This window comes from Oryza sativa, chromosome 2 (genome assembly GCF_034140825.1).
Source record: "Oryza sativa Japonica Group chromosome 2, ASM3414082v1".
In the NCBI taxonomy this organism is placed as follows: Eukaryota; Viridiplantae; Streptophyta; class Magnoliopsida; order Poales; family Poaceae; genus Oryza; species Oryza sativa.
Genome location: NC_089036.1, coordinates 16767735 through 16794470, shown reverse-complemented (window position 1 = coordinate 16794470; position 26736 = coordinate 16767735). Strand labels below are relative to the sequence as shown.

Below are 26736 nucleotides of genomic sequence, written 5' to 3'. Positions count from 1 at the left end.
TTCGAAGGAAGAAATATGTAGCCATCACAATAAGTTCTATATCAGAGCAAATGATCCATTAAACTTTAAAACACGTAAGTACTTCCCCTTGTATATATATAGTTTCAATGGAACCTATAGTGCGTGACAATATGTAGGTGGTTTTGGACAAAGACTTGCAGCTGTAACCGGGTTTCCTAGTTTACCCTATGCTTATGAAGAGGATAACTGGATATCATAGTAATTCTGCAGTGTAAGTGCAGAGACAAAACATGAAACCACTAACACTATCTTGACTCTTGAGGCAGCTTACGTTCCCAAACACTAATATTCCAGGCAATAATAAATTCAAAAAAATGTTCTCTGTATTGGGATAAACAAAAACCAACTTATCTGAGCGTATGGTAAGCTAATCTAGAACATGTAATCAACAGATGTAATCAGCAGATATATACCATTAGAAAGAAGTATTGTGGGCAACCATTGTATTTATCTTCCTCTCCACCTCCATGCCAATCAATTGTCAACTATCTGCACTGACATCAAATTACATCATGACACATGCAGGCGATAAATGAAATAGCAAATGAAAATTTTTGCTATTCTTCGCATACAAAATTTTCGCAGCAGCATAATGTAAAATTTTTGAAAGCCACCAAAATTAGAAGGTCTTCCAAGAAAATGTTTATATATCACTCAATAACAGCCGCAAATGAGCCAGGAACTGTGGATTTTAGGTTACAGGAGCACCAGGTAAACACGCGTCATATTCATTCCATCTCCAAGCCACCAACTGGGCATGCATGCATTGGTGTGCCAATAACATGAACCATTGTGACTGCCTTATACTGTTGGCATCCCTCTAAGATCAACACCACAAAACCCTGAAACGGGGAACCACTACATGCTCAGACTTCAACCATCATCCAGGACTAACATCGATCAGTATCGCCATTAGCCTTTCAAACAACAGTAACCTTACCTAGCCTACCCTAAAAAAACATCCTGGTTTAGAGGAAGGATAGAGTACAGACTGAATTTCCTTAACTGAGTTAAGGATTCAGTCTCTTACTTAACTGACAGCAAAGCCCAATTTCTTGAAAGTGACAATTTGTTGATCCAAAGTTCGTCCTTTTTTTCGTTGTCTTCACCCTCGCCATGGAGGTTTCGATCTCCTAAGCGGCTGGTTCTTCGTCTGCGTCGTCGTCGTCGAGAGGGATCGATCTCGGCCTCTCGGTCCTTGTTCAAGTCAAGCATCAGCAGCATCTCCACCGGTCGTCGCGGACATGGTCCTCGTCGTCGAGCCATCTCTACCGACGCAACCGGCCTCTCCGCCCGGATTGCCGCCTAGAGCACATCACCGCCGCTTCGTCCGCCTCCAGATCCACTCGGTCATCGGCACCACCTCGCCACTTGTCGACCTGCGCCCGCCGCTGGCCACCGACTCAACCGCCCGGCCTCCCGCCGGCCTGGCGCTCCCCATCGACGCCGCCCTCTGTCATCTCCACTCCGTCGACGCCGCCGGCCCGTTGCCCTGCGCCGACCCCGTCCACGCCGGTGCACGGGGTACTCGTCCCGCCGGTCTCACCGCCCCCTCTGCCTGGAGCACGCCTTCACGCCGCTGGCCGGCCCGTCGCCCTGCGCCTCTCCACCGCCGACCGCCACCGTCTCTGCGCTGCCTCCGCCCAACCTCTGCTCCAAACCGCCGCCGGGTCCCCTTCCGATCTGGAGGCCGTCCTCGACCCTTCGCCTCGGCGCGCCGCCGACCTGGACGATGGGGGAGGAGGAGGCGCGGCGGCGGAAGGAGGAGGAGGAGGCGCCGGCGGTCTGGGCGACGGTTTCTTTTCTTTTCTTTTTGGCGATTTGGCGATGCAGGGTTAATCGGCGCTTATTGCAATTACAGCGTTAATTGCACTAAACAACTCTTACGTTTTATATTAGTCTAGATATTGCGATGAATTATTACTCCTATTTAATAGCTTGATTTTTGATTTTCTAAAAAAAAGTGCTATTTACTTATTGTAATTAAGCATTGTGGTTGATGTTGTCTTTATTTACTAATGACAAACATGATTAATAGCTGCGTTAATTACATGTACCTGGAACTAATTTTGAGTCATGACTGATCGAGCAGGGTAATGTATAGGCTGCCTAGAGTAAGTATTGCATTTATTCGAGATAGAGTATAACGGTATATTCTAGAGTAAGAATTGTATTGTTGGTCTAAAGGAAAAAAATTCATTTGACACGTTGTACTTTGAATCAACGATGTTAAGCTTTTTTTTTTTATACCACAAGTGTGCCTTGCATGTTCTCTACAACTATATGGCAGTAACAGACTAGAGAAGATGTTTGGGGTTTGCCTGTTGTGTTCACTGGAATGATTTTGTAGTATTGAAAGTAAATTTGAAGCTTTCATAAGCAAGCTGTGATGATTCTTTATATAATCTTAGCGTTATGAAATTTCACTGTTTGGCAGAACCTTGTTGTCCTTGAGTCGTGAAAACTCCAGCAAAATATTGTTCGGGTTAGAATTAGGTACAAGCATCTGATTAAGTTATTATAAATCACATCCACCATCTGATTTAGTGAAGGTATCCCTAAAACAAACAACATGGATACAAATTAATCACCTTACAAAGGGTGATTCCTCTATCTTTACAAAGGATGATTCCTCTATCTTTACAAAGGATGATTCCTCTATCTTTACAAAATTAAAAAAAAACATCAGTTGCAGCAAAAAAAGTTTCTTCTCTACATAGTTCAAATATATTATGCTGAAGAACTTTATTATACAATACAATTTATATACTTTGGAGTCATATATTAGTTTTCTGAAACATTGGAGCAAATGTGATCCATCTAATAAAATGTTTTATGATACCATTTACTCATTATTTATATTATTGCTTTTCTCAATATTTACTATTATAAAGGATGCTGATTCACTGATTCTTAACTATCTTAATTTTGTTGGTTTTTTACTTTAGATGTTCCATGACAACCATATAATCATTCAATATATTACATAAATAATTATACTATTATTATTGCAGAAAAGTACTCCATCCGTTTCTGGTTATAAGACGTTTTGACTTTGGTCAAAGTCAAATTACTCTAAGTTTGACTAATTTTATAGAAAAAAAATAGTAATATTTTTAACCCATGTCAAAAATATTATGAACATTTATTCAATTATAGATTTAATGAAACTATGCTAGAGTTGTAAATATTACTAATTTTTTCTATAGAATTAGTCAAATTTAGAGTAGTTTGACTTTGACCAAAGTCAAAACATCTTATAATCTGAAACGGAGGGAGTAGTAGTGAAGAAGATACTGATTATCATTTGATTCAAACAAACAGTAAAAATAAGCGCTGCTTGATAACATATCCGATAGAAACCACATACTTTTGTTATATGGATTATGCACAACACTAACTTTTGGTGTATTTATAACAGATGCATTACATGTCCATCGAGAAAAGTGGTGATCCAAAACCTATACTCATCTAGCTAGCTTAATTTATCAGAAAATTGAAATAGGGCTTTATCAAAAGCTATGATTCAGGTCCCGAACAATGTATGACTATATAATAGACAGTTTATATTTATATATTGAATAATCTACAATATGGCTAAGTACTATACTCAAGTAGTAATGCAAAGTTATGGCTACTATTGAGATGGCTCTCACAAAGTTCCAGTTTAGATGTTTTTAGATGTTGAATCAGTGGCGGATCTAGAAATTTTCTTCAGCCTGGGCATTAAGGCAAGGCTAACAAAAAATCGATGTATAACAAGTACAGAGAATAATGGTGTAGAAGTAAAATTGACAATCCTCAAGTACTTGTTTTGCTATTGTGTTAAGCATGGTAATCAAATAATAAACAAACTACTGCTACACCTGCCTAGCTAAGCATGCATGCTAATTAGGTAACTAGTGTTGCGTTGGATGGAGCCCGGGCACCTGCCCAGGGTCGCCCGGCGCTGTCTTCGCCACTGTGTTCAATTATCATTGATTAATCAATTGCCAGCTTTATCTATTTACATGTTGAAGTACTCCACTGTACTCATTTCAATGACTTTGTGATATACATGTAACATGTTATTACAATTTGTTCCTGGATCTTGAATTCCTGATTCGATTGGGCACTATTTCATGCAGTGCTGGGGCTGTCTCCTGAATAGTTTTACCATCCATAAACTGAAATTTCTATCTGTTGAAAATGGCCATCAAACGGAAAAGAATCATTTCTGTAGAACAGCATGATGGTTAAACATGGAACTGAGTTTTTTTTTCCCAAGGGGAACAGAGGGATTTTGGGCTTTGCAATATGAGCATATATGCCAATCAGAACAAGATTAATGTCTTATTTGGCTGATGATAAGGCTTAATAATTAATAGGGTATACGCTGCATCCAATTGGGCAGGCCTACATATACTTCCACGCGAAGCCGTGGTTACTTTCTAGTATTTGTGAAAGCTACACCGAAAAGGACAAAATAAATGGGTGAGGGTTGAGACAGTTGAACCTAGTACCAGGTGCATGAAAGAAACACTATAAAGGACCACTACGTACGAAAGCGTAAGCTTTGGCCTTTGAGCTAGGTGCATGAGATAAAGATGCACATGCACTCCACAGCCACTGTGAAAGAACAAGTTGTGTGTACGTATGTATGTAATATATTTCAACAGAAAATTTATTGTATTCCAACTGAATACAATGAATCATTGCAGTACCTCCGCCCCCTGTTAGTTGTACTCGGGCAGTGGGGAGCATCCCGTCCCACATGGAGGTCGATGGGGATCGATGGAGCAAGTCACAACGGGAGTCAATGAGTACAGAAGGAGCATAGTGTGAGTGTGTCTTACATCATGGGATCCGTTCGACGAGTGCAGAAGAAGCATCGGTACTAGTGTGGGTGAGTGTCTTGTATCATGGAAGCAACCAAGGTGTACCTTTGTAGCCATTTGATGGATAGCATGGGGATTTTCAGTTCAAATGTCAAAGTTTCCATAATGTGATTAAGTTGTGCTTCTCTATCATCAATTGCCGATGTGGTGCTAAACCGCCCATTACACATCGGATTGCTTCCCTATCATCCATTACTAATGTGAGATTAAACGACCTATTACATATTGAGTGGCTCACTTCGGCCCAGCTCCGCTATTCATAGGTTCACCAGAGATTCTCCACAAGTTTACAAACTTGACTCCAATGCCGTTTACACTTAAAAAAAAGATACACACATGCCGGCACTATAGGTGCTGGAACAAGCACCTTTTGTATTTTTCCCACCTCCATAGGCTGAAAGTACAAAAAAAAAATTGGCACTTTAACTGACTATATAAAAAAGATACCTATACTATAGGTGGATACCTTTAATATATTATAGGTGTCGGTTAATTAAAACTAACACCTATAAAACGAACCGAGCTGAGCCGAGAGAGAGAGCCATTTTTTTAGCCCATGGGCTGGGTGCGAGTGGATAAAGACGTTGCGTGGGAGGTGAGGGGGGCATCCTTATCTACTCGCCCCCTCCTCTCACCCGTCTCTCTCACCCTCTCACGTGGTCACTCCCTCTCCTCCCCTCTTGTCCCTGCCCCCTCTCCCTCTCATCTCTCCCTTGCCGGTAGCAGAGCAGGCGGCGGCGATGGCATCGGCGGGTCCCGCGGGCCGGATCCTGCGCTCCTCAACCCCCTCCCCCTCCCCATCCGCCCGCAAGGTTCTCCCGCGGATCCGGCGGTGGCGGTGGCGGTGATGGTGGCATCGGCAGCTCCCACTGGCGGATCCGGCGAAGACGGCGATGATGTCATTTCCGGTGGATGGATCCGGCGGTAGAGGTGTTTTCGGCGGTCCTCTACCCCTCCCTCTCACCCTCTGTGCCCAAGCTTCTCCCGCGGCTGCGGCAGTGGCATCGGCACTCCCGCGGGCAGATCTAGCTAAGGTGGCGGCGGTAGCGTTTCCGAAAGGCAGATCTAGTGGTCCTCTACAACATCCCCCTCCGCCCCAAGCTTCTTCAGCGGCGGATCCGACATTCCTAGGGTGGCGGCTTCTCGCGCAGATCCAGCAGCGGTGGCGACGTTGGCGGCTCCCGCGGGCAGATCTGGCGGAGGGGACATTGGCGACAGTGGGTGGATCTATGGGTGTTTATGTTATTTGTGTGTTTGTGTTGTTGTGTTTATGTGATGATGATGTTGTTGATGTGATTGATTTTAGGGGTAATTTTGGGGCCGAAGCGGGGGGAACTCGCACTCGATGCATTGGCTTGATTCCGAGCCAATGCATCGAGCCGACCCTTTTTTCTTTTGCATCTAGGAGACCTTAAAGGTGCCGGTTCCTAAACCAGCACCTTTAAGAGGACTCAAAGGTGCCACTATCTAGGTGTTGGTTGGGAAAACCGGCACCTATCGCCTATTCAGTAGTAGTGTTATTTATGTGCTAAGGATCCAAACCCATCACATATTGTTTGTGTTCCCCTATGCAATCGTGCGATTTGGAGATCATTGCGGGAGAGAGAACAGCGAGAAGAAGAGCTTATACTGATAGGTGGGGTTAATGTTGTTTTAAAAAATAAATTGTTGACTGGATTAACATGTGTGAGAAAACCACCTCGTTGTGACCGAGGGTGTAAAATTGAATAGTATTAATAGTGTTAGAATAGGTGTCGAATATACTAATTACAATATGTTGAGAAAATTCAATCTATAGTACAGCTAACAGAACGATACCAAAAAACAGAACAAAAAATTTCCAATTTCGACCGGAAGCATGGGCCACCTGTTTTTCTTCGATTCATAGCACCTTCATCACAGCTGCCATTCGGGTCAAGTTTGTAGCAGTGAGTTAGGATGGAGAAAGACCAATTTGCCCTTGGACCAAGCTATCGGCTACGGTGGACCAACTATTTGCTGCTTAACCTCAAGCACAGCGAGTTCACCGACGCAGAGGAGTAGACCATCAAGCTCCACTCCGTTGTCGGCAACAGGTAAGCAACGAATGATCTCTCTATGCCATTTTTTTTCCATTTCTGGCAATGTGTATTGAGCAACGCGATCTGTGCGTGCAGATGGTCGGCGATCATGGCGCGACTGCTTGGGCGGACGGGCAACAACATGAAGAACCACTGAAACACGAAGCTGAAGAAGAAGCTGTCCAGGATGGGCATCAACCCCGTTATGCACAAGTCCTTCTCGCACCTTATGGCCGAGGTCATGTTACAACTTATACTACTACCAAGGATACCTCACTAGCGGCAAACCTTGTCAAAAGTATTGGCCGTGCGAGCATATCGTCGTGCTAAGGGTTTTTGTCATACTTGTGGTGAGAGGTGGAATTGAGTACATAAGTGTGGCCCTACGGTCCAACTGCATGTCGTGCAGGAGCTTATGAAAATGTTGTTTGAGCAAAGTGGGGAAGCAATTGACGTAGGACCTAATGTGTCGGATGATGAACAAGAACATGTGTCTGGTGAACTCAGTTAGTTATCCAAGGAAGCAGTTCAGGGTACCGAGGCGTCTGGAACTTTGAGGTTGCAGGGTATTATTCAGCAGCATGAAGTACTTATGTTGGTCGTTTCCAGAAACTCGTAGAGTTGTAAATGTGAGAGTTGGCTTTAAAATTGGGGGGGGGGGGTGTTCAGTCAGCAGAAATCCTATTTGCGTTTGAGTGGCAGATGGTGGTATCTATTGTTGTACTAAGGAAATCAGAGACTGTTGTTGGTGGGTTCAAGGAGTATCCTGTGTGATCACATTGAAGGTGCTATCTTTGGGGTGTTATGATGTGATATTGGGTATGGATTGGTTGGGAGATCATAGTCCAATCAAAGTGGATTGGAAGGGCAAGCCTCCAACTTTCAAACAAGGCGATAAGACTGTGTGCTTCACATTTGTGGTACCCAACATATCTGATTGTCCTCTGATGTCAGTTGTACACCTCAGAGGTTTATTCCATCATGATGCCATCATTTGTACTGTTGAATTGTGTGTGGCTGACCTATGTTCAGTAGAGGTTATTGATTCCCCAGAAATTCAATAGTTGTTACAAGAGTTTGCAGCAGTGTTCGATGAACCAAAAGGTTTGCCTCTAGTTTGTCCTTTTGACCACTCAATTCCTCTACTACTAGGAGCCTAGTAGCTGGTTAATTTACAGCCTTACCAGTACAATCTGGCTTTGAAGGATGAAATTAAGCATGAAATTGCTGAAATGTTAGCTCAAGGGGTAATTTAGCCGAGCTCTAGTTCTTTCTCTTCCCTAGTTTTGTTGGTGCAAAAGAAGGAGCTCACTTGGAGATTTTGCATTGATTACCGTCGTCTAAATGCAATCACGGTCAAGAATCATTATCAATTGCTAATTATTGATGAATTGTTGGACGAAATGGTAGGGGCATCTCTCTTCACCAGTTTGGATCCCACGGCGGGCTATCATCAAATTCGGATGAGACTTTGAGTTCAAGGTGATGTCTTATGGTCTGACTGGGGCACCAGCAACTTTCCAAGGGCTTGAGCACTATCTAGGCTCCTCTTCTGCGCAAGGGAGTGTTAGCCTTCATTGACAATATTCTGGTATATAGTAGCAATTTGGAGGATCATGTTGTTCTGTTGTGTCAGGTGCCGCAGTTATTATCAGAACATCAATTAAAAGTAAAGCACTCCGAATGCTCTTTCGCTCAATCTCGCTTGATTACTTGGGGCATGTGACTAGTGGGGAAGGAGTTTCAACTGACCCCAAGAACATTTAGGCAGTGATAAATTAGACGGTACCATCTAATGTCAAGGAAGTAAGTGGATTTCTTGGGCTCGCAGGTTATTATCACAAGTTTGTCAGACACTTCGGCATTATTAGTCGACCCTTGACAGATCTCTTGAAAAAGCATACAGTTTTCTTATGGACAACTAAACATCAGACGTCGTTTGAGCCTTTGAAATTGTCTTTAACCTCTACACCGGTCTTTGCTTTTGACCGACTTTACAAAGACTTTTGTCCTTGAGACGGATGCTTCTGATCACGGTGTTGGTGTTGTGGTCATGCAGGAATGGCATCCTCTAGCATTTCTTAGTAAAACATTGGGACCAAGGAATAGAGATTTTTCTACCTATGAAAAGGAATGTCATGAGTTACTGTTGGCAGTGGATTAGTGGAGGTCGTACTTGCAATTTGGAGAATTTATCATCCATACTGATCAATGAAGTATGATTCATTTGGGGTATCGAAGATTGGCTACTCCTTGGTAACAAAAAGCAATGACTGAGTTATTGGGCTTGTTTTACAAATTGGTTTATAATAAAATGGTTGGAGAATCATGCAATGGATGCGTTATCACGCTGTGACCAGTCAAACTGTGACCCCTTGCAATTGGCTGCTATTTTTGTTTGTGTGCTAGCTTGGTTGTATGAGGTGCAAGTAGCTTACCCAGGATCCCATCATATCCAAATTAATTTCGGAATTGGTAGTGAAACCAGATTCCTTACCGAGTTACACTCTGTCAGAAGGCATATTGCATTTTCATGGGTGCATTTGGTTGGGCAGTAATTTGGCATTGCATCAACGGGTGTTACAGGCTTTGCATGCAGGTGTGATCGTGGGTCATTCTGGTATACAAGTAGAATACAGTTGGGTACGCAAATTGTTTGCTTGGCATGGGTTGATGAAAACAGTTTGCTCCTTTATGGAAGATTATGCTATGTGTAAACAAGCTAAAGCCGAACGAGTGCGCTATCCAGGTCTACTCCAACCTTTGCTGGTCTCAAAACATGTGTAGCAGATGCTATCACTGAATTTTATAGAAGGCTTGCCTCGGTCTTTCGGATATGGTTGCATACTTGTGGTGGTGGATCATTTTCGCGGTATTCTCACTTCATTGCCTTAGCTCACCCCTTTACAGCTTTTGATGTTGCAATGGTGTATCTATCTAATGTCTACAAGCTTCATGGGTTACCTCAATCGCTAGTGTTGGATCGGGACTATATCTTTACAAGTACCCTCTAGACTGAGTTGTTCAGCCTAAAAGATACTCAATAGAGGATGAGCTCAGCGTATCATGCGCAAATGGATGGGCAAACTGAGCGGGTCAATCAATGCTTAGAAACCATTTTGCGCTACTTTGTGCATGCTTACCCGAAGAGGTGGTATCGATGGTTGGAGTTGGCGGAATTTTGGTATAACACAGCCCATCATTCTGGGCCTGTTCGGCTGCAAGGGCGCTACAGCCTGTAGGAACAGTGAAGCAAGTACAAAAAGAAGCAGTGGCTGGACGCGGTTGGCTGCAAGCAGCTGCTATACCTGCCATCCGAGCAGGCCCTCTGTGTTGGGTACGTCGCCGTTTTAGTTGCTGTATGGACATCCACCTCGCCATTTTGGGTCCTAGATATTTGATCTTGTGCAGTACCTAATCTGGAGGAGTGGATGAAAGAAAGGAGTGTAGTGACTAGCTTGCTGTGTTAGCATTTGAATTGCACTTAGTAGAGGATGAAACCGCAAGCTGATAAGACTCACTCTGATCATGTGTCTGTTGTGGGCGATTGGTTGTTCCTCAAGGCCCAACCCTATGCTCAATCATCAGTGGCAGTGCACACCAACCATAAATTAGCATTTCATTATTTTGGCACATTTCAGGTGACAGCCAGAGTGGGATCAGTAGCGTATCGTCTCCAGCTGCCTGCATCTTGCTCCATCCACTTGAGGGTCCATGTCTCGCAGCTTTGCAAAGCTTTGTCTTTTGGAGACCTTTCTACTGTTCGTCTTCCTCCTACAATGCCAAATGAAGATCATGTTCAAGTTCAAGTTCTGGCATGTCGGCGTTGCAAGCGAGGAGTAGCGGTGCCGGAACAAATCAAGGTGCGTTGGTCGGGAGCCACGTCTGATGAAGCAACTTGTGAAGATGCAGCGGCTTTGCGCCATCGTTTCCCGGGTGCACCAGCTTGGGGACAAGATGGTTCTGAAGGGGAGAGGAATGTTACAACTGCTATTACTACCAAGGATACCTCACTGGCGGCAAACCCAGTCAAAAGTATTGGCCATGGCGGTCGGTTGAAGCGGCCCAGCTCTCAAGTAATTGGGCCAGAATGGGTGTAAAAGCTAGGCCAGGGTGTACGAATCTATAAGTACTCCTATGCAATAGAAGCCGGACAACTTTTAAATACATAAAATCACTCAATCCCAAACTATCGCTCCTCTCCCAAGTCTTCTCCTCTTTTTCTTACACTGTTCCTTGCCCCCAACCTGTTTGAACTAGGGATGCAAGTGGGCCAACCCACAAACCCGCTTATAGGCAAAATTAGTAAGTAACATGCGGGTTGACACGTGGGTTACCTATTAATTTGACAAATAAATGGGTTTATGGGTTGATCCACTTGCGTCTCTACGATGCGGCAAGCTGAGCCATAACGTGAAAACCTGCGGATTACCCTTTATTTAACATATAAGTAGGTTCGCAGGTTGACCCGCTTTTATTCCTAGTTTGAACCAATTCCCCCACTAGTTCGTAAAAGATCGCCACCATTTTGGCGGAGCCGTAGGTCGCACACAACCTCGCCAAGGCCACTCTGGGCTGCTTGAAGGACGAGATGCTCCACTTCCTCACTAAGAAGCACCCCTTCGATATTTCCTTGCCCTCCGTGCTCGATGGCTCCATCACATCCGCACTCATCGCGCCCTATGTCCTCTCCGTGTCGCCGCACCACCCACAAGTTGACGGCACATTGACTCCATCGAGTGCATCAAGCTAGGTTTGTCCCGCGCACCGTCATGAGTGATCCTTCTACCGCCGTCGTCACCACCCTCGTTGCTCCCGTGGAGGACAAGCCGTGACCGCCCGGCGACATGTCTGAGGGGCTCACCAGGATGTATGCCACATATAACTCGGCGGTGCACGCACAGGTCGAGTTACGGTACGATGGAGCTGTCACGCCAGGCTATGTCCTCGGCGATGATGACAACCATGAAAATTCGTCCAATTAAAATTTTCTCTACTCAAACCTAGCACCGTTTGCTTAAAATATGACGGAAGTGCTATGCATACAAGAAAAAAGGGTGGCATGTGTTTCTGATGGAAAGCTAGAAGGTTTTTGCTATTATTTGGGTACCAGCTTGTTTCTTGTGCTATTAATCGAATTTTCTCAAATATGTTACAGTTGGACTTGGAGTTGTATAGGTGGTAAGGATGGAGTTAGCATCAGACTTTGCAACCCGACACCTTTTAAATAAAGAGAGAGACGCCATACTATAACCATAGTGACAACAATGTAGCGCAGGTGCGTATGGAGAGGATAGTGGTGAGGCCATGTACTCCTAGCAGCTAACTGTGCTATGTTGATTGTTGGGGAGAGGAAGCACCCGTAATCAGTGTCTCGGGGATGTATGCATTGGCTAAAAGTTGTCAACAAATATCATATGTTCTTGTGTTGTCATTTGACATGTATGAGTTGATCAATGGTTGAAGCGATTGGGAAAGTTAGTTGTCATTCCGCTATACCGACTAACTTTTTATAATAGATAGTTGAGGGAGTTTTCACATCTGGTTTCAAGCTGAGGGGTGTATTTTAGAAAAACATTATAGTTTGTTTTTTTTTGGAAGGGTTCAATGGTATTATCTCTCTTTTTTTTTATCATAGATTTCCCCATACAAGTTGGCAATCATCCAAATCATGGCTTCACCCTTGGCCAGTTTGATCAACTAGTCTACAACCTATATGTAAAACTGTTTTATGAAACTAGACCAACCCCCGCGTCGCTACGCACAGGTGATACGGGGGGCGAAAACCAGCGCCGCCGCCAGAGCTCACCACCGGAAAGCTACCCGGTGAGCTAGGAGGGTGGCGGCGGGGCCTTCTCCTATGGTGGCGTTTCCTCTCGGGCGCGTGAGAGGCGGCGAACGCCGACGGCGGGGAATGGCGGCGACGAGCTCTCCCGGCAAGGTGGCAGCAGATCCGCGATTGCCGTCGCTGGATCTGGCCTGCCCCAGGCTCGATTCGACCGAAGCAGGCGGCGCCGTGGCGTGGCGTGACGGAGGCGGTGTGGCCGACGACAAAGGGGGCCGCTGCAAGATGGCTCGCGAAGCAGGCACGCAGGTGGCGGAGGGCGGCACACGTGAGGTGGCGCCCACCGTCACCCCCTCTCCAGCGGCAAAGGCAGTGTGGCGCGAGCCGGCATGCGAGGCAAGAATGCGCGAGGCCGTGCCCACCGTCGCTCTTTCCGGTGCGGCCGTCGGCGGTGGGGCACGTCGGTGACTCCAGTGCACCGGCGCAAACGGGGCGACGCCGACCTCCGACTGTCGTTGCGTCTCCCCCTCCCCCCCACCCCCACCCCCACCTCTGCTGCCACCTAGCACCACCTCCCTTCCTCTCGCTTCTTCCCTCGTCTCTTCTTCCTTGAAGCTAATTGCTTTGCTGCTTTGTTCGCCCCTGCTCTCCTCTCTGTGCTGGTGGTAAGGTTGGAGGTTGTTGTCACAGTTGTAAAATGGTGATTTGCTGCGAAGCCTGGTGGCCCTTGGTGGAGATGTGCCTTCTGCCACAGAGCTTCTCCAGGATCTCGTCGGAAACATGGTTGACACCGATGTCTTTCATGCACCTGTCTTCAACTTTCGGTTCCTCTTCCGACCGGCCAGACCTCCTCCCCTCCTTGATGCTCCTCTCTTATGTTGGCCAGACTGCTTCTAGACCATGGTCGTGGAGTCTTCCGGTGGATGAGGAGAAGTGTTCATCCGTGAAGTTGGTCCAGCTTGTTTGTGGTCCGGGCTTTTTGGCCTCGCCGGTGCTTTAAGTGCCCTGTGTCTTAGTGAACCTGTCGTAGGGCCGAGTTTGGAGCAATGTGCTTGCCCTCTGTTGTGCTAGAGTTTAAGTGTTTAGGCGGAGTCGGAGATACTACATCGGGTTTAGCCCATGAGCTAGGCAATGATAACACTCAACACTTTCACTTTGGTTTCCTGGAGGTCATGCCCCTTTCGAGGGAGTCTTGGGTAAAAACCCTGCTTGTTATTCTAAGATCGGTGACATCGACGCCTGTGGTGACGTATCCTCCTTGGAGGTGTTGCCTCGTTGACTCTCTCCCCCTTTGGGTGAAAACCCAGTCCGGTTCATGGGCGGGCGTTGGCAGCAGCTCCTTTCATTGCTGCCCTCCTTGGAGGCTTCGCCTTTAAGGTCTTGCTCCTTCCTCGGTCACTTTCATGGTTCATAGTCATTTTGTCACAGGCTTTTTGCTTTGTCTTCTGTGTGGGGTTTTGCGGGTTCTCCTGTAGTAAACTGAGCAGTTGTATAGTTTTTGGGTCCAGTTTCATTATAAACGGGGTCAATTCTCTTCTTCTTTTAATATCAGGTAGAGTAGAACTCCTACCATTGATTCTTGAAAAAAAAAGTTTGATCTACTGGTGGGATGGTGTGGTAGAGCAAGTTGATTGATCACTAAACGTACACCAGCTCGAGCAAGAGACCAAATTATTCAGAAGGCGTCATCATTAAGCAGCAAGTTGGACGGATGACATCTTCCTGCAGCAAGTTGGAAAAAAAAAGGTGCGCTATTTCCAACTGGGGCGACGTATGAAATTTTTCAGTAAAAACACCTTGAATTTTTATAATAGGTAAAGATAAAGATATACGTACTAGAAAAAATTTCTATGCGTTGCAACGGATGAAGGCTATTTTAATCTTATTATTGTAGTGAGAATTCGCTTGGATATATATTTTTCTAGAAAATCATGTCAAGTTAGCATGCAAGTTTTTTTAAATAGATTTTTTATACAACTCCTATATTTCTAAAAGCGAACAAACTTAAAACCCTACTCAAATACGGATCTGTATTTTTAAAAGCGAACGAATTTAAAAACCGACTCATATACGGATGACGTACCAAAGAACCGATAAAAACATATTCAACTTTTATAATAATAGAGATAGAGGAGAGATATATCCAACGGATCAACGGATCGAACAGCTATATAAGCCATCCTGATCTCTCTGGAATGAGCACAAGCACAGTTCAGAAGACAGAGAAATTACGCACGCACCACCAAAATCGAAATGGTACTCGGCCTGGAGTGGAAGTTAGAGGCCACGATAGCCATGACCGCGCTGGTGTTGACGGAGCTGCACCGGATGAGGGACAAGAAGAAGGCGTCCGACACGCTAGCGGAGGACGTGGCTTTCATCAAGAAGGATCTTGAGTTCATGGAGTCATTCCTGGCGGATGCCGCCGACGCCGAGAAGCGTAGCCACACCCACCACACGACGACGACGACGACTCCCTCCAAGAGTTTGAGAACCTGGTTGCGACACATCCGCGGCCTGTCTCAGGACGGGAACCGTATCCTCTAACATTAATCAATAGCTATAGATTAATTGGCATACAAGTAATCAAATTAATTAGCAGATTATGTAGTTAAACATTACCATACATAATGAGTAGGAAATTTTTTTACACTAATAGTCCCTTTATGTTCATTAACATGAGCTCACCAACTTGTAGATTAAGAGAATTGTCTCTTTCTGATGGAAGATGTGGCAACACAAATAAAATTGATGCACGAGATTTATTTCTTAACAGGTTCATATGCTAATCATTGCGTCTAACAGGTAAGTTAAACCTAATTATCGTCATGTGCTAGTTACTTGCCGATTCCTGTAGCATTTAGCGATATTTGCCTCCTTGATAATATATTTGGTCTACGGGAATTTATTTAACTACATAATCTACTAATTAGTTTGATTAATTGCATACCAAATAATCTATGACCGTTGATTTAGAATGGAAGATGTGGATCAAAGGAATGTCACACCATACCATTATTATGTAATGTTAGAGGATACGGTTCCCTCAGGACGTCGAGGACTACCTCCAGGAGTTTTGCCTTCGTGCGGAGAAGCCGCCTCGTGCCAAATCCAAGCTGCTCTTGCCACTGGACACCATCACCAAGCAGATCAGCAGACTGAGGAAAGAAATTGAACATGTGAACAAGACCAGTGGGATATACTGTAACGCACTTAATTTTGGTCCGGACGCTGCACAACCCATGGTAATTAAGAAAACATACTTATATTACTTTATTCATGTGCATATATGTAAATTAACTTCACTCCAGTTTACTTATGTGATTGACTGTCAGGTGTAAGCTGAAGTCAGTCTCCTGAGATTTTTTTGTATGGTTTAATATATATTGGACATGATTAATAATTAGTGCAGGTGCACTAATTAATCTTAACCAACTAACAGTTTAGAAAATGGTAAAAAAGGTAATATGCATCGTTCCTTTCCCACATGGGAGTATGCAAGCATGGATTAGTAAGAAAAAATTCCCAATAGCTAACCTTCAAATAAAATTTCCTTTTAAATTACTAATATTCGTTGTAATTAAATCTTTATAACAATATTATATATGATTATATTCTAATAAAATAACATATCTAAGTTGTAAATTACTTTTAGCATATATATATATATATTACTTTTATATTTGATTAAATTACTTCTTATCTGTTCATAATTTTATGAGTTATTTATTTTTATTGTTATTTTTAGTCAATTACATAATTTGTGTTGATTAAATTTAACTTTTAGATAAACTCATATTTTTACCTCTACAATGGATTTACTTCTAATACTAAGTTACTTTTATGATTTATGTAAATTAATTTTATGCTTTATTGAATTTACTTTCATAAATGTTTAAATATTAATTTATTCAGATCTAAAGGTAATTTACATATATGATAAAAGTAATTTAATGCGTACATTTTTTTATAAAAAATAATCATTTGGGATCTTATAACAAAGATTTTATTGCAACGAATATAACAGTGGGATCGGATTGTAAATCATATAAGTAAAAGAAAATTATACAAGAAGAAAAATTTGCATGCATGACCTAGATAGCAAAACTGATCTAGCTTTGTCGTGTACTTGTAGCTAATTAGTAGCAGTTCACTCATGCATGACTGGCGTCGCCCTGATAAAACTAAGGGCCCCATTGATTTTGAGGAAAAATATAGGAATTTTGGAGGATTTCAATCCTATAGAAAAATGGAATTTTGGAGGATTTCAATCCTATAGAAAAATTTCCTAAGAAGCCCTTTGAAACAAAGGATTGAATCCTATCCAATCCTCTGAAATTCCTATGGAATGGACAATCCTATAGAGATTTTGGAGGAAATTTAGCAAGAGCTTCAGGGCCCCTTTGAATCAAAGGAATTATGAAGGAATTTCATAGGATTGAAATCTTATAGGAAATTTTCCTATGTAGCCCTTTGATTCAAAGGATTGAATTTTTCCTATTCCTATAAAATTCCTATAGAATGACTTATTGCATATAGGTTTTGAAGGAAACTCAGCAAGAGGTCCAACCTCTTGGTAAAAATCCTTTGAGTCTATCTCTCTTATCCGATTCCTATGTTTTTCCTGTGGTCCAATCAAACAATCATTCATGTATTTTTCCTGTGTTTCGAAATCCTCTGTTTTACACTTACATTCCTTCCAGAATCCTATGTCTTTCCTATTCCTCCGTTTTTTCATTCCTATGATTCAAAGGAGCCCTCAACCTCTTGGTAATTTTTTTTAAGTCTATCTCTCTTATCCAATTCCTACGTTTTTCCTACGGTTCAATCAAACAGTCATTCCTGTGATTTTACTGCGTTTTTGCAATCCTATGTTTTACACTTACATTCCTATCAAAATCCTACATTTTTCCTATTCCTACGTTTTCTCAATCCTTCGATTCAAAGGGGCCCTAAATAGTGCATACAGTACTACTTAAATTTTGCCTTTAATATTCCCTTTCCTCGTATGTACTACGCTTTGATATTCAATTTTGCCTTCAATTATTACAATTTCAATTTTATCAATGGCAATTATTGCAATGGAAACGAACAATTTTCCTATCCATCTATGTACTCCTCTACGTCTTAAAAAAATCAATTTTTATACATGAATTTGAATCTGAATCTGGATATAACCTATGTTCATATTCATATATAAAAGTTAATTTATTTTGGAACGTTCAGAGTAGCCTTCTAATTAGACATTTCCAGTAAGTCTTAGTTTTTAACCTGTGACTGTGAGGCAGTGGGTATTTCGATATGCCAACCACTACCACACAATACCAAATAGCCGACCAATATAACAGACAAAAACTGTATGCGTCTCTAAGATAGCATCGCAGATACATTGAATATCAAAGCGTATATGATAACTCACCGATCGAGCCGGATCTCTGCTGGCTATCGTCACAGATTAGGAGAAGGAACACACATTTATGATTTGTATATGGCACAGACGTTAACACGCATTTATGATTGATCTATTATCAGAGACGCGGTTAAATAAAAAAGTGTCTCTGACAATTTTTTCACAAATGCCTGATACATCTGCGTCTCTTATCATAGAAATGGACATGGAAGGAAAACAATGCGTGTGATCTCTTTCCCTAATAGAGCTTTTGCGGTGTTTGTGAGGTACTTAGAAGTACTGAGAGATAGAATAATATGTACCGTTGATTAAGAGAGGGGCAAGGTACGGAATAAAATTATCGTAAACGATGGCAGTGCGGTAATTAACTAGTAAAATACGGTATTTTCAGTGAATAGAGAATAGCTAGCTCCATATATATGATCGGTATCTTTCAATAGGAACCAGAGTAAATCTTCCAAAGATTTAGTGGCTTGTATCGTTTGGCAGAAACAATGTAAATCTTCTGCAAATTTAGTGGATTTAATTGATCTGCATGGGACAAAAAGCGAAGATTGATGTCTCCTTTGTTCTCCTCCACCGTCTCGTTCTTGTCCATGGCCATTCCTGTGCCATCCCATCAAGCTCCACCGCTACCAATCACTCCCGCACCACTTTCGTCAACAACTTCGGAAAAACGGATTACCTATCGGCTAGGACGCGTGGTGACGCCCTTAGGTGGCCGAAATACCGACTAAAGCTCACTACCCGCCATTCTTTCTTTCCCCGAGTCAAACCCTAGCGCTCTTGTTCTGAGCGCGCTTGTTGTCCTTTGTGCCTGCCTCCATTTCCCATGGGCGCGTTGTGCCGCGAGACATGTTTACCGCCATCACCGTTGTCATACAGCCATTAGAACCTCAATGCCCTTAGCCTACTCCTCCTGTTTGCCTAAGCTTGGACGGGAGGAAGAAGACGAATAGCGTTGGACCTTGTTGTTAGATACCAAATGTAAATCTCACAAAAGAACACGTAAATAACACAATGGAGGATTATAGAAGATGAACAGATGCGGTACCTATGTACCTAGAGCTAATATTGAGACAATTATACCCTTCTCCATCTTCAAAACAATTATAATTTTACCCTTCCTGCCTAAATACCTATAACAATACTTGAATACCATTTAAGTGGTACCTTTCATTATAGAGCGTTGGATATTTACCTTTTTTAGAATGCAAACACCGTAAAAGTTCTCCCTGGAGGCTTATGTTCCATGTTTGTGATAAGTCCACATCATAGATGCAGATCCAGAGATGTGGGCGTCCTGTATGTGTGATTAACGATCATGTGGCAGTGAAGTGCCACTAAGATGGAATGGAACATATCCTATGCAAACAAGCTTCCCGTACAAATATCATTTAAAATTTTAGAAATAATTGAACACATACTTTCAATAGTATTACACCAACGTGTGAGATCTTATCTTCAAATTCATTATATTTTAACAGTAACAAAAAAGACAAAATTCTGACAGATTTTTACCCAAAAACTGTCAGATTTTTCAATTTTTTGTTACGGCTAAAATATAATGAATTTGAATATGAGACTTTGCAGATATGTGTAATACTATTAGGAGTATGCGTTCAATTTTTACTAGTATTTTCTGTGACATTTACTAGTTGATGTGCACGGAGTGTGTACAGGAAGCTTGTGTGTATAGGATTTGTTCCTAGGATGGAATAGCCTAATAAAGGTCTAGATTTAGGAAAAGATTAAAACAAGGCTCTTGTTCAAAACATTAATAAGAGGGTTTATTTATAAAATTATATCACTCTTAATAGCCAAGAAGCTATGACAAATTAAATTGTTATTACCCTCATTAAGTACATCCAATTGTTTTTTCAAAGCAGTTATTATCTCTAATTAGTTGAGATTAACCAATGAGAACTGTGAATGTACTAATGTGTGGTTGCATTACATTAATAAAGGGTCACGTTTGGATCCCATGCAAGGGCTATTTTAGCCTTACCGAGCGAGGAGAGGCGTTTGATAACGCTAATATAATCTAGCTTAACCTGGCTCGCGTGGGAGAGCCGATTTCGCTCGCCTCTGACGGCGAGCGTATCTTGCATGCACAATTTCCGCAACCATCGAGCGAAAAGCTAGCCTCCGAAGCAGACCAACCAAATAGTTTGGCCATGGCAAAGCTTCTGATAGAGATAGCAGGTATGGGCTGTTTCGCCTATCCAAGCTATAGCCCAGTTCAGCAAACAACCAAACGTGCCCTAATATCTAAAAATGTTTTATAATATGAGAATGGCAAGTAATTTGGTACAAAACTTGAGTCCTAGAACGAAAGTAATAGAGACAGATAGAATAATTTTTTTTATAAAATAATTAATCATTATTATTTTGATACACTTATCTTTAAATAGGTCAGATGAAGCACTATAAAAATATAATTCCCCTGCCACATTGTATGCGCCTCTCGTAATCATGCTACTTTTTTTTTCGGTCAATCTCAGGATCAATGGGACCTGCTTTTAGGAATGCTCCACACATCGGACGAGAAATGGAAAAATCTCACCTCATTCAACTTGTTTCTCAGAACTGCGAGAATCATCATATTATCTCCATATGGGGAATGATTGGTATTGGCAAAACCTCCTTCATTAGGAGTGTCTATGAAAGCAAAGAGATCACTAGCATGTTTGAGCAGTATGCCTGGGTCACTATATTGCATCCTTTTAACCTTCATGATTTTGTTACGAGCTTAGCCCAGGAATTAGATGCACACGATTTTAGTCTTCTTGGAAATGGTGTGCAGAAGAGTGAAGAATCAATCAAGGCTTCGAAGAGAAGATGCCCCCTTGTCCTCGATGATGTATTATCTATTGAAGAATGGAGCTTGATACAACCACATTTGCCTAATGAGACAAACACAAAGATCATAGTCACCACAAGAGAAGCAAGTATTGCTGAGCATTGCTCGGTGACATACAAAAACATATATAAGCTGGAAGGTCTTAAAGAAGATGCGGCACTTGCACTCTTCAAGAACAAGGTATTCCTACTAATCCTAAAAAGAATTGTGTTTTTTTATGCTTGTCAATCAAACTTTTGAGCATTAAATGTTTTCTCACATATGTAATTAAGTGTTATTATCTAAAAAAATGTTAAGTGACTAATAGAAAATGAACAGGGGTATTCTAATCCTTACTATGCATAGCTTTTTGGTTAAGATTCCTCCATATAGTATTCTAAGATTGAGTCCTTTTGTTCACTTTCCCAACTCATCTCTCTCGTTTTCCATGCGCACGCTTTTTAAACTACTAAACAATGTGTTTTTTTGAAAAAAAATTATATACAAAAGTTGCTTTAAAACACATTAATCAATTTTTCAAGTTTTCTTATATAATACTTAATTAATTATACATTAATAAACCACCACATTTTCTATGCGGGGAACTCCACCACCCGGACGCAGCCTAAGTCTTACGTTTTTGCCAGTTATAATTGTCAAAGTAATATATGGAGATCTCACAGTACTATTTGAGTATTCATTGTGGCTTATGAGCATTGATGTCGTCTTTTGTCAACATGTGCCAATATTAGTACGCGCATTTTTATAAGAACCTTTTGTTTGGGATATTTCATCATATCTTTTTTTGTAGCAACTCTTTTGTCATTAGTTGCTTTTTTAGAAACAATGTACCTCATCCACCTTATATTTGTGCATGTTGACAATCTTCTCATAACAACTGTAGGTATTTGTAGATAGTTCGAATACTGATTTGGATCTTGACATGTCTACTCAAGCAAAGCTCATTATAAAGGAGTGTGACGGTCATCCCCTTGCAATAACCAATATTGCTGGTTTCTTGGCAAGAAAGCAAAAAACAGCTTCGGAATGGAAAAAGTTGAATGATGATTTTAGTTCTGGGTCAGTGAGCAAAAAAAATCTTGAAGTAATAAGTACAATCCTTGAACCATCCTATGATGACTTATCCTATCATCTAAAGTTATGCCTTCTGTACTTGTCTGTTTTTCCCAAAGGCCACAATATTAGGCACAAACGCATAGTAAGACGTTGGGTTGCAGAAGGTTACATAAGTAAGACTCATAGCTTGAGTGCAGAAGAGGTAGGTGACAGCTATTTTGCAGAGCTTATCAATCGAAGCATCATTGAACCATCAGAACCAGTACCTCACAATGCTGGCAATATTAAATATTTTCGAGTACATAATCTTATGCACAAGATTAGTATCTCAAAATCCAAGGAAGAAAAGTTAGCTCTAATAACGAAGGTACAATACGCCATTTATCTATAATCGACGTATGTGAGACAAACAAGAATGCATTGAAGCAGTGTGCTGATCTGACCCATGTAAGATCAGTGACTGTATTTGGGGAGTGGAGATCATCCTTAGATTTTAGCATGATGAGGATGCTTCGGATTCTTGATTTGGAGGGCACATCGGGTTTGAAAGATGATGACCTGGATCAAATTGGCATTTTTCTTCACCTCAGTTACCTTTCTTTGAGAGGATGTGCCGATATCTATAAACTGCCAAATTCATTGGGCAACTTGTGGGACATCCAGGTGTTAGATGTCAGTGGTACACGTATCATCAAGCTACCAAAGACCATCACCAAGCTGAAGAAGCTCCAATACCTTTGTGCCGGCAATGTACCAAAGGATGATGCCACCTCTTCTATAGAGTTGAAAGAATCAAGTGATCTTTCAAAAATGGTGCATGAGGCAATTGATGATCTAGAAATGCCAGATTTTGTAGCCAAATCAGTTCAACTTGGCACGACGGCATTGGACATGACAGCAGCTTATTGCAGAAAAAAAATGCAAAATACTGACAATGTAAAGATGCGTGACATATACCACGAATATTGCAAGGTCAAGTTTCCTAGTATTCTACATGGACTTGACATGTATGGTGTTGAAGCTCCTGAAGGGATCGACCAACTGAATGACCTGCACACACTTGGTGTTGTTAATGTTGCAGCCGAGAAAGCCATATTACATGATCTTGAAAAACTTAAAAAACTACATAAGTTAGGATTGACGGGGGTCAATAAGAAAAATAGCCAAGCTGTTCTATCTGCCATTGCAAACCTTGTCCTCTTACACTCATTATCATTGCGATCAGAGGGGGAACCAGGTTTACAAGGTTGTTTGGATCACACATTCACACCTCCAAGTAAGCTTCAAAGCCTCAAGATTTATGGAAATCTAGTTACACTGCCAACATGGATCACCCAAATTCAGAATTTGACTAAGTTGAAGCTACGGAGCACCTAGTTGAAATTGGATCTTTCCTTGGAAGTCCTTGGGAAGCTACCGCATTTGGCCATTTTGTGACTATGGATGAACTCCTTTTAGAGCAAAGAACTCTGTTTAAATTTTCAGCAAGGGACTTTCCTGAGCCTTATAGTGATGGAGTTAAAAGATCAAGAAGGCCTCAAATCATTAACCTTCATGCAAGGAGCGATGCCAAGGCTTGAGTTGCTACAGATCGATAATTGTATACACATAGACGAAAATGGGTTTTCTGGTGTGTCATCTCTTCCAAGCCTAAGAGAAGTTATGCTCAAGGGTGACCACAACGAGGAACTCATGAAGAACCTGCGTGACCAGATCGCTCTGAATCAAAACGAACCAATTCTAAAGGGGGCATGACTGCATATGAGCTGAATGATGGATTGGTTTCTATTGTTGTTTGTGTTTCCTTTTCATGTATCTTATAATTATTGCTCATTTCCCTTCATGCTTTTTGTTTCTTTAGAGATTAATAAGTTCAGGTCACGTGTGCTGTTGCTGTTGCATAATTCTGCATTCAAAGTGTGTGCTCTGGACGTGCTACACCATGTGGGCGAGTTAATTTCATGAGCTGTGGAGTTCATGTGTTTGTGAATGTGGAGTCGAGAGGTCACTGAGGCCATGTCTAGTTTGTACTTTGTTTTATATGCATAAAGAAAACCAGAAAATGCTGCGCTTGTTAAGGCAGCACCAAATTATATGTCCCCTCTGTTTCTCTTCTCTTTGGCATTTTGTGGAGCTCTTCCTTGTTCATTAGGGGGTTTGGGATGAGCTTAACTACTGAAGAGGTGCCCCGAGCAACACGCACGATGTTAGGTAACCTGTGATGTTTATGTGTGTTCCCATCAAAATAATTAGCATTCTTTCTTCTGCATTTTCTTCTGTATTGTCACATGTTAGTGAAGCTATTTTAGATTATAGACTTTATTAAGCGTGCCGGAATTTAAGTTTTTAAGGCACAGAAAGTTTGATAGACTTCATTTCTCCTTTTCGGAGTTATTTTCTAACAAAATAGTGAAATGATAGATTTTCACCCAAAAAAAGTTAGTTTCAAACTTTCAATTAACGACAAGTTGAAGACTGTTTCAATTAGGGAAAATGTATTTTCTACATATTCATAAACTTCCAAAACATTAAAACCAGACATTATTTATCGATGAACTCTTCAAAGTCAATTAATTTCTATGCTCTTCTTAGACACAAGCAGTTTTAGCCTACATGGCATCCTAGTCGGTAGCAAGAAATAAAAAAAATTCTATTTCGACCCATCTGCCATTCTCCTCTCACTTATTCCTCTTCCCTCTCTCCTCTCCACTATGTACTAGATGGTGCGCTTGGGTAGCCTCGATGCGTGACCAGGATCTGGTAGCACCTAGTTGGTGGCATGCGGTAGCGTCGTAAGTCGTTCAACCACAGACGTGCCCCCACTGACACGGCGAACTCACCGTAAATAGGAGCGCTTAAGTACATTAAAAAATTAACTTTTATGAATTAATAAATAAATAGTTGAGTTAAAATTTTTAAAAGGTGTGTTGAAAGTTTTAAATTTGGAGTAATTGAAAGTTTAAACAATGAGTAGATAGTTTCAGATTTGGAATTGAAAGTTTCAAATTTTGAGTTCAAATTTTTTAATATTGAGCTGAAAGGTTTAAATTTTGAGTTGAAAGTTTACTAAAAATTTTTAAATTTCAAATGAAACTTTTAGTTGAAAAGTCTATTGCAAAATTATACTAAAAATAAAAAAAATTCAAAAGAAGCTAAAATATTGTCAAAAACATTCAAATAAAAAATTTGCATATATTGCTATCTATTCTAAATCACTTAATAGTAGAAAAATACTTAAAAAAATGTTCTCATATCTATTTGGATCCTGGCCCATAAAGGCCCGCATAAGCATAGGCCAGTGGCGTCGGCACGCATGTCAGCATGTGGGTTGCCATCTCAGCTGGGCCAATTAGCTGTGTTGATAGAGTCTACAACGCCACCTGCCAACACCGCCTCGCTTGTCTCTATTCTTCGATCACCTCCAGGGGCAGAATCAGGCATGGGGCAGCTAGGGCTTGGGCCCCATGCATAGCTCCATAATCTCCGTTATAATCTTGAAAAATGCTATATAATTTATGAAAATATTTGAGATCCCATTAGCTTAGCCTTAGGCGTGGAAATTTTCTGGCTCCGACACTGATCACCTCCCTCGTCACGATTGGCCTCGCTCGTTGCACCCTAACCTCTTTGTTGTTTTTTACCTCATGCACACGTAGGTAGGCTATACACACATGTAACCTTAATGGTAGGTAAGATACGATTTGTAGCACCTAGGGTCTAGAAACGATTCTAGGCACAACTCAACTTGTTGGACCACATCTACATGGTAGGGATGAAAACGGACTGGATTCGGATGGTCACATACATCATATCATATGTCGACTTCATCGGCCCACATGCATTGTATGCCTACGTATGAACCATAAGGGTTGGCTATGATAATACACGTAAGAAATGTCCAGGGTCAAAAAGATTCTAGCCCGAACTCAACTTGTTATATCACACCAAGATGTTAATTCTCTAAGGTCGCCGTCCTTTGCGCAAAATGGTTTGGACCAATGTTATACGTGATTAATTGGAAACAAGCCTTATGTGGAGATTATGGGTACCATATACCTACATGGCAAAGCTATCCGACAGGTTGCATGGGATGGTTCATATAAATAGAATATGTATAGTATAAGGACTCGGGTATTGTGTTCACTTGAGTATCAAAGAAACATCCCGTAGTCTTGGATTCTTAGAATCATAAAGTAGTTATAGAGATTTAAACCGTAAGGAGTAAAATCTCTACTCTGTAAACTTGGCTCCTCCGACTATATAAGAAGGGCAGGGTGCCTCTCGAGGGGCATAACCACACTTTAGATCATCAGATCAATATCACGATCAGCGAATCAAATCCTCAAACAAAATTAGAGTATTTACTTCTCATCGAGAAGGCCTAAACCTGTTTAAACCCTTATCTCATAACCCATACACTTTCCTTCTTATGCACTACCCCTTTTCATATTGTCGAATTCTAGTTTCGACACCTTATAAACCAATGATGCGTCTAATCCCTTATTTGGGACTAGAGTAGTGCTACTGCTACTGAACTAGTGCTTGCCCAAATTGCCAAAGCCCAATATGTTGGGATACGCGTAGGCTACGATAGCATAAATCAAAATTTTTTATCGCGTAAACCAGGAACCATGCAAGTATTAGATCATAGATCGTTACCACTC

The 26736-nt window shown here is 41.7% G+C and overlaps 1 protein-coding gene across 1 annotated transcript; it reads left to right on the top strand.

The window, feature by feature from the left end:
- Window positions 1-15038: 15038 nt before the first annotated feature.
- LOC107278028 (disease resistance protein RPM1) lies at window positions 15039-23449 on the top strand. Its single transcript, XM_066307633.1, has 4 exons — window positions 15039-15279; window positions 20658-21196; window positions 21900-22075; window positions 22525-23449. Exons 1-4 carry the CDS (start codon window positions 15039-15041, stop codon window positions 23447-23449), a joined length of 1881 nt encoding a protein of 626 aa, XP_066163730.1.
- The last annotated feature ends 3287 nt before the right edge of the window (window positions 23450-26736 follow it).